Source organism: Volvox carteri (genome assembly GCF_000143455.1).
Source record: "Volvox carteri f. nagariensis unplaced genomic scaffold VOLCAscaffold_5, whole genome shotgun sequence".
NCBI classification, from domain to species: domain Eukaryota; kingdom Viridiplantae; phylum Chlorophyta; class Chlorophyceae; order Chlamydomonadales; family Volvocaceae; genus Volvox; species Volvox carteri.
Genome location: NW_003307548.1, coordinates 2,311,626 through 2,319,923, shown reverse-complemented (window position 1 = coordinate 2,319,923; position 8,298 = coordinate 2,311,626). Strand labels below are relative to the sequence as shown.

Below are 8,298 nucleotides of genomic sequence, written 5' to 3'. Positions count from 1 at the left end.
ATGTAATCAGCAGCTGCCTTCATGGTGGCGACCGAGCTGCGGTAGCCTGATCGTGGTCCACAGGGTGGCTGCAAGACAGACGCTACGACACATCCAAGTGCAAGAGACTGTATGTATAATGTGCGGCAGATCCTGCCTTCCCCGATTTTGCGGAGCACCCTCACATAGTTACCCTAGCCAGCTTCTCGGAACGCCACGCAGGCTTCCATGTTCAGGCTTCCATGTAGCTAACAAAGACCGTATGAGCACAAACAAGTTTAGCTGCCTCCATTCACTGACCTCAAAAGGTCACATCAACGCCTCTCGCGCTAAATTTCATCCCGAAAGCTGCCGTGTATCTCATAATGGAACTCTGAGATGACGGCGTATGATAACTCGAACACCCAGCTTGTGTTACCATTTGCCGGCATGGGCAATCCGACTTGCCACCAGCAGGCCAACATGATTTGCTTTCATTTCTCTATGAAATACACAAGCTGCTTGTTTGTACATTTACTTTGGCCAATGCACGGGGCCTCCGAAGAGTTGCGGTGTGCCCCGATGAAGCCCGCGGCTGTGGGGCGGATTGCTGAGGCCGCTGGCGCTTCGGGGATAAACATCACAGACAGCACCGAAATTCACCCAGCTTTCGTTACCATTTGCCTGCACGGACATTCCGACTTGCGGTCTGCCGCACTGACCATGCGGCATGCACCCGGGATGGATGCGATTCGCGTGAAGCCCGCTGGCGGTGCTGACGATTCCGCCGGTGCAAGCTTAGCTCTCACACCATCAGCACTGCTGCAACAAAGCACATCTCCCACCGCGTTGACACTACCCATCAATTGTCACACGTGCCGCGCTAGCTACCGGCCTGTACGGATGCAGGGGGGGCCCGCCCTTTTTCCGGCTTCGAGGAAGCCGAAACCCGACTTGTCTGTTGTGATGATGTGAGGTCCTCTACTGCCTCTTCAGGTGATTGACTCTGATCGACTGCAGTGTGAATGAGCTTTTGATTTTTGCCTGGCAATTGACCGTTGCCTTGATGATGATGCGTTCCAATCCAATCCATATCAGTCTGCCGTATGCACATGTTTTGGTCTGGGTCTGGTCTGGGTTGACACTACTGCGATTCGCGGTTTAAGGTTCTGGGTTCGATTCCTGGGGAGACCCCCGAATTTGTCGGGAGCGCGAGATTATGGCTAGCTGCTGAGATGTGGAGTTGAGGTCGCAGTTGATGGACCAGATTCGCACGCTAGATTGGTGGCGATTGCCGAACCCTCCGTCTCTTCGGTTGTTCGGGTGAATGGATGAGGAGGGGTCCTAGATGGCTGGACCCGCCGCCTTGGACTTACAGTTCGTATGGCGAAGTATAGTGTGGTAGTGGTGGACGGTGCTATAAGATGATAAATCGTAGAACTGACAATGTGATAAAGCGGCCCAGAAGCCTCCCACTCTGTAACATTACATTACATGTTTTGTCGATGCTACATACAGTCGTATGACACGACATGCCCTGGACCCTGCGCACGCTGGTGATATGAAGCTTCAGTAGTGCGGCTTTCCTGGCTGTGGACCGTTTCGTAAGGTGTGGGCCAAGTCCCGATGTTGTTATATTCCAAGATGTCGTTACGTCCTCTTTTTGCATCTGTTGGCGAAATGACCATTAATGAGAGGAGGCGCGGCGGAGCCTTATAACTTAATTAGTATTACTTATATATCAATAATATTCCTTAATTTCCGCTGCTTGCTGCGGGAAAGAGCTTTCGGTAATTGCCTTAATCCAAGGGCGCAATCCCAAGCATGCGCTTTGCGGGCGCTCTGCAGCTGCCTGCTGCTTGCCCTCTGCTGCGTGCATATATCGGACAGTGAGTTTTTGTTTTGCGATACTCTGACAGCGTAACGTTGCTTGCCCCATAGGTCTGTCCGACAGTAAGGGCTCATCGTAAGGTTTTCCCAAGGCGTACATACGTTCCCCCAACAGTAAATCAACCAGATGTGATCGCGCGTGCCTCAAATTTCAAAAAGTGAAACTGAATCGGGATAGATCACCATGAGGAGTTCCTACGGTTAAAAGTTCCGATAGCAGGCCGAGGTACGGACGGATGACTCGATCCGCAGCTCCGACAAGATACGCATTGATAAAGAAATAAGAACCACTTTTGTTTGCAAATTGCACGAAAAAGAGGCATTTTATGTCAAGACTTTAAAGAGTATCCTTTAAATTTTACAGAAAATTAACTCATCACAGTCAAGATACTACTGCAGCTTTCCGTTCCGATGGCAACCATCGTGGCATCACCGGCTGTTGTTCTGCAGCGCGCGCGCGCGGCGCCCAGAAGCAGCCATCGCACCATCACGACGTCACCTCTCGCAGCAACAGGGGCATCGCGTGCACCTTGTCGGTGCCGCCGCTGCTGCGCCCGCGTGATGGCCTTTCGGTGGGACGACTCCGACACCACCACCGCTGACACCGCCAAGCCCAAGCCCATGCCCAACTCGCCGCCCAGCCTCAGCAGCTCAAGTGGACACATTGCTGACCGCGAGTACATCATGAGCAACAGCGAAGGCAAGAGCCCGGTAGAGGAGGCGATTGAGGAGATGCAGCGCGAGGAGCGCGTCCGCGATATGCAGCGTTCCGTTGTGGAGGCGGTTGAGCGCGGCAAGAACTGGTGGAGGGATTTGCCGGTGAGCGGACGATAATGACTGCGCATGAGTCAGACACCGATAATGCAGTCAAACAAGACATGACAGTTTAGCCTTGCCATACGAAGTGCCGTTCATGCATATGCTGATTTCTAGAAGAGGGCAACAAAAGTGCTTAACTCCAGCGCTGCATGTGCATCGATTCTGTTCCGGCTCGTTGCATGGCTTCGCTTGCCATGCTTCCTGGCTTATCCTCCAAGAAAAGAAGCGCTTCACACAAGCACCGACCGCGGCATCACACGACGGAACATTTCCGTTCCATTTCACAAGTTTTCACATCGCTTATAGAACCAGTTGCGTTTACGATAGGTATGCCCTTGCGCGCTTGAGCTGGTAAAACCTCTTCACTCTCTCACACGCTTCGGAATTCGCAGCAGTGCGCGCGCATAAAGTTGCGGTGTCATCAGTCGTGCTTCGTTGCTATAGAGCCGATGGCAGTACGCACATGTTCGTCGCTTCACAGGGAAGGGCTCCCGTTCATTGGTCTCCTGTTTCCTCATTAATTATTTTCTCGCGCAGAGCGCTCATCAGCCTACCGAACTCGCGTTTATGAATCCCATGCCTTAGCTAGCTTCGTCCTGCATCAATTGAAAAAGTATATGGGCGGTGTGGTGCGGGCCCGTAGCAACCTTGGCGCTGTGGGAGCCCGTCTCGGAACCAGCCGGGAGCAGCTCCCAGGGAAAAGGGCGCAATTGACTTTTGCGCTGTTTCGCGTGCTCACGTTGCAAATCTCTGGAGGTTGACCGTAAGGATGTCTCACCGTAGGCTTTAGCTTCGTTTTCATCCGCCTCAAATTCACTCCCATTTTTTCTCACCTCTGCTTTTTTGACTTTTGCTCCAGGACAAGCGCACGTTTGTTGTGGGCGGTGTGGGGCTGGTGGTGGCGGGCTACCTGAGCAACCTGGTTCTGAGCGGCGTGGAGAGGGTGCCGCTGCTGCCGGGGCTGCTACAGGTAGGGAGCAGGAGAAGGCGGGGTGGCAGAGCGAGAGGAAGAGTTGTTTGTCTGTTATGTTCTTCATTCGGGAGGACTTTGTTTATGTAAAGGTAACTGGACGACTGGAGTGCGGGAGAATCCTGATGATGGTGATGATGATGATGATGATGATGATGGTGATGGCGATGATGGTGATGATGGTGATGGCGATGATGGTGATGATGATATCGGTGACGATGATGGCTGGTGATGGCGATGATGGCTGACGTTCAAAGCCACACCTCGTTGCTGAAGCCCGAAGTGGTGGCGGGAGGGGTAGAAATAGCGGGAAAACAAGAAAAGAATGAAAGAGGGAGCGAGGGGTGTGCGGGGTGAGGTGCTAACGGGCAGCAGGTGTTTGTCGTGTTGTTTTGTGTGTGAGGAGGGCTTAGTATGTGGGAAGGGAGTAGCAACCGCCATTTACCGGGCCGTACTCGTAATTAATTGTGCTACTTACCAACCCTCTTCGTCGTACCTGTCCCCTGTCCCGCCCTGGTTTCCCGCCTTCCGCAGGTTGTTGGTTTCGGATTCAGTTGCTGGTTCGGTTGGCGTTACGTGCTGTTCGCGGAGGGGCGTCAGGACCTGCGGCAAGCTCTATGGCAGCTGCGGAGAAATGTGGCGGAAGGGGTGGAGGGGCTGGCGGAAAAAACATGTACGACTGTGCGTGTGCGTGTGCGTGCGCGTGTGCGTGCGCATACCCCCCGTGTGTATACCCCGTGTATGTGTGGGGGCGTGGGAGCACGTGTGATTGCACTCGGGGCTAATGGGCTCTGGCCGCTCGCGCGGACTTGATGTCACGTATGTATGTATGTATGCTCGGGACAGAAGGGGGAATGTCGCCGCGTCATGGCCACTGTTCGCTCCATGAACGGAATTGTTGATTGGAAGTTATACACTGTATAACATATAGCAATTCTTCCGCTCCCCTCCCCTCCGCTCCCCTGCGCAGTGGACACTCATCCCAACCCCGGCACGGGGGAGACGGGCGCCGCCGCCACAGCGAGGCGGGTCGCTGACGGAGTGGCGGCCGCCCGCCGCGACGTCCCCACCACCAACCCGCAGCCGCCGGGGCAGCCGCGGGATGACGGCAGCTGGGTGGACGAGCAGCCGCCGCACGCTGGATCTGGAACCGGTAGGTGCAGTGGGGCTTTTTTTGAATTTGGTTCAGGAGGGGGGGAGGTGGAATGAGTGGGTTGGCTTCAGTCTTGGACGGGTGGACGGGTGGATGGGTGGATGGGTGAACGGGTGGATGAGTGGACGGGTGGATGGGTGGACGGGTGGATGGATATGCGGTCCTCTTTTTAGTGCTTCCTCCGCCCGCGGCCCCCCTCCCCTGGGAAGGTGGTAGGGGAGAGGTAGGTAACGGGGCCGAGGAACTGTCCGGGGACTCCCCCCCCCCAAACCCCCAAACCCCCAAACCCCCAAACCCCCAAACCCCCAAACCCCCCAAACCCCCAAACCCACCCAATAGGGAGCTCCCCGGTGGTGGTGAGATGTCCATTTATTAAAAATATTTTAGTTTAGTTTATTTACACAAATCAGTTAACAGGTCCTAATGGCAATGCAAGCACCCCAAACCAAGCAGCCAACCAACTAATAAACACGCCTTTCCCCCCCCCTTTACAAACAGCGCGCATCACCGGGCTGGACGAGCATTACGTGTCAGGACTACTCGAGGTGAGTACGGCAGGGTACGACCTGTTCACATCCTGTCCTCAGTAATGTGGTATTTTACTTTTCAAGAGTGCACCCTCTTGCCCCCCAACCGGAATTGGATTTCCTTTATTGTGCGCGTTGCAGCAGCAGTAGTAGTAGTGCTGCGTCTCCATGCGATTGGCGGCCAGTGCTTTATCCAACACGTTGCCACGGTGGCGCTGCCCGCCCTAAGTACCCTAAGGACCCTCACCCCAACCTTGGTTGGGGCGCTTTAGGGGACATCCAGTCGTCGAGGTTGTGTGGATGCTTTCTCGGATGCTTCATCCGCCTGTCCGGGGTTTCTCGCAACGTCTTCTGTCCGTTGACCAACTGCATAACGAACTAACGTTTTTTACCTGTCAGGAGCTGGACGAGCACTCTCGCGGCACGACGACGGGAGGCCGCTCCCCCACCAGCATTTTCGCCTTCCGCCTGGTTTCGGAGGCGGATGATGGTGATGGACTGAGGGCTCCGGAACCGGGCGCTGACGAGACCGCCGCCGCGGGTGAGTGTCGGTCGGTCGGTCGGTCGGTCGGTCGGTCGGTCCTGCAGATCTCCCCAAAAAGGTGGCAGCGGAAGTTATTGGTTTGTTGCGTAGGGCCCCCGGGAACAATGGCTTAGGGCGCCACGGCCGCCTAGCCACGGCCGCCTAGCCACTGCCTGGCGAGTGCACCAAGGGGTGAAAATGGGGACTGTGTCTTGACCCTGACCCTGTGGCACCTGGGCACATGGGCACATGTGCGGCATCGCGGCATGTATCACTAAATGTACAAAATAAAGCGCAAAGGCCTTCTTCGTCCGCCCTGGAGCCTGGAGCCGGTGAGCCTCTCAAAAGCTCCTTCAATCAGGGTGTAACGTTGTATTGTTGCACGATGTTGTACTGTCTACGTGGCGGTGTGCGGTGGCCCACCTCGCCTCGCTCGTCACCCAGTCCATCGATGGGATGCTGATAAATCTTTGGGAGGACGGTCTCTCCGTCACAAATAATTCTCGCTGCCGTACACAACCACATCTGTTAACTGTTAACTGCACTCCAACTGACACCCACGTGCATTCCCCAACTGCCTTCTGCTGTGTGTTGGCAGTTGGTGGTGGTGGCGGCGGCGCCCCTGCCAGCCGGGACACGGGCAGCAGCCGGGGGGCCCCCACCGGCCCCGCCTCCGCCATGTCCGCCGCCTCCGCCCCGTCGGCCCCCCGGGGCTCCACGACTGGCATTCGGCCTCCTGACGGTAGCGACGGCGGCGGCAAAGCGGAGGGAGGTGCCGTACATCACGACATGGCGGATCTGGATCCTTGTCTGGGCTGGGACGTGGAGGCCTGTGCGGCCAGTGGGCACCTCAAGCTGGGGAAGCCGGACACGAGTGAGGGGAGAGGGGGGGGCCCACTAGGTCGTACCGCCCTTCCGTCCCTTCGCGGTGTGCCTCTTTTCATTCCTCCTCCTCCTCCACTTCTCAAGTGGCAGTGGAAGGCCGCTTTTCTGTGCCGTTCCCTTCTCCCCTTACCTACCTACCTACTCACCCACACTCCCCTCCCGTGTTTTCCCGCCTACAACCGTATCCTCATCAGGCAAGCTGGACTCGCTGGAGCTTGCCGCCCTCCGCCAGGCCAAGGAGGCGGTGGGCTTCAGTCACCACGTCGATGAGGCGAGTCGGGGCCGTTGGAGGGGGGGGGTCAGGGGGACTGCGGGGTGGCGAGGGGGGTTACGGGGGGGGGGGGAGGCAGCACAAGTTAGCTGAGCGGACTCTGGGGCCGCACCGCCCTTAATGGCTGTTACGCCGCAAAAACGGCCGTTTGACAGTAGGTATCTGTAGTTGTGTTGTCGTGAGCCTTGCAACCGAAGGGCGGGTGTGACCCTGATCTGAATAAATCCATAACCTCCCCGTGCTCCTCCCGCTTGTTCTTGTCGTGGCCTTGCCTGCTGTCCCATCTACTTCGGGAAGGTCCTTCACGAGCCTACCAGCCACGGCCATGCAAGCCTGGAGTCCGTACATTTGGAGGGGGAGTACGGCAGGGCGGCGGGTGAGTGTGTATGTATGTATGCTGGGCGGGGCTCTTGTGTATTTATCCCCTAATCCCCCGGCGTCCTTGATCCAGTTATGGCTTTTGCAATTACAGCGAGTGTTGAAAACATAATTATGTTACCCGCCCGTGATCCGTACCCCACCTGTGTGCCCTGTGTTGTCGTACCGCCGTACAATTGTCGTACGGAAAGGCACTATGGAACGCGAGGTGATGGAGGACCTGGCCGCCCATCAAACGGATATGAAGGTTCGTGTTCGTGTTTTGTTGGCAGTTGGTGTTTTTAATTGAACACCAATTACGATGATAATAATATTTCAAAAATAGTGGAAATGATGGCCGTGTGAGTGTGAGTGTGAGTGTGAGTGTGAGTGTGAGTGTGAGTGTGAGTGTGAGTGTATGTCTGGGGGGGGGAGGGGAGAAGCAACCGGCATGAGGGGTTGGCTTTCGTTTCTTCCCCCAAAACCTCCGATGTGCTGGGACACACACACCCGCACATCGCCGCTCTCGACCTCTTGCATACAACTCGCCGTCGCGGGCCCCCGTGGTGGACGGCATCTGGGGCCGTTCATGCACCCCCCCGCACTCATCGCCCTTCCCTCCTCGCGCTCTTGGCCTCAGTGGTTGCCGTCGGCTATCTAGGCCAGCAGCTGGAGGGCGCGTGTTCCGTCGCCTATGTCTGGTCGCCTGGTACCCTAGTATCTAGCCGGGTACGCCCCTATCCGGGTACTTCCCGTTCTGACTTGCTCCCCAACATGACTGTTCCTCCTTCCTTGTTCCCTTCGTGGGGAGCTCCCTTCAGCCGCCCCATCCCCCGTTTCCCGCTGCGCCGTAAACCTCCTTCCCAGCGCCAGCAGCAGGGCCCCAGGGTCACAAAGTCCAACCGCAAACCGGTGGCGGGTGAGGAGGCGGGGATCGGGCCCTGA

General features: G+C 56.6%; 1 protein-coding gene across 1 annotated transcript; it reads left to right on the top strand.

Annotated features, from left to right (window-relative positions):
• Positions 1-1,782: 1,782 nt before the first annotated feature.
• VOLCADRAFT_87514 (uncharacterized protein) lies at positions 1,783-8,298 on the top strand (the record flags this gene model as incomplete). Its single annotated transcript, XM_002947241.1, has 13 exons — positions 1,783-1,847; positions 2,357-2,420; positions 2,461-2,667; positions 3,527-3,637; positions 4,172-4,310; positions 4,608-4,790; positions 5,289-5,335; positions 5,717-5,858; positions 6,439-6,714; positions 6,920-6,969; positions 7,294-7,372; positions 7,994-8,082; positions 8,221-8,298. 13 exons carry the CDS (start codon positions 1,783-1,785, stop codon positions 8,296-8,298), a joined length of 1,530 nt encoding a protein of 509 aa, XP_002947287.1.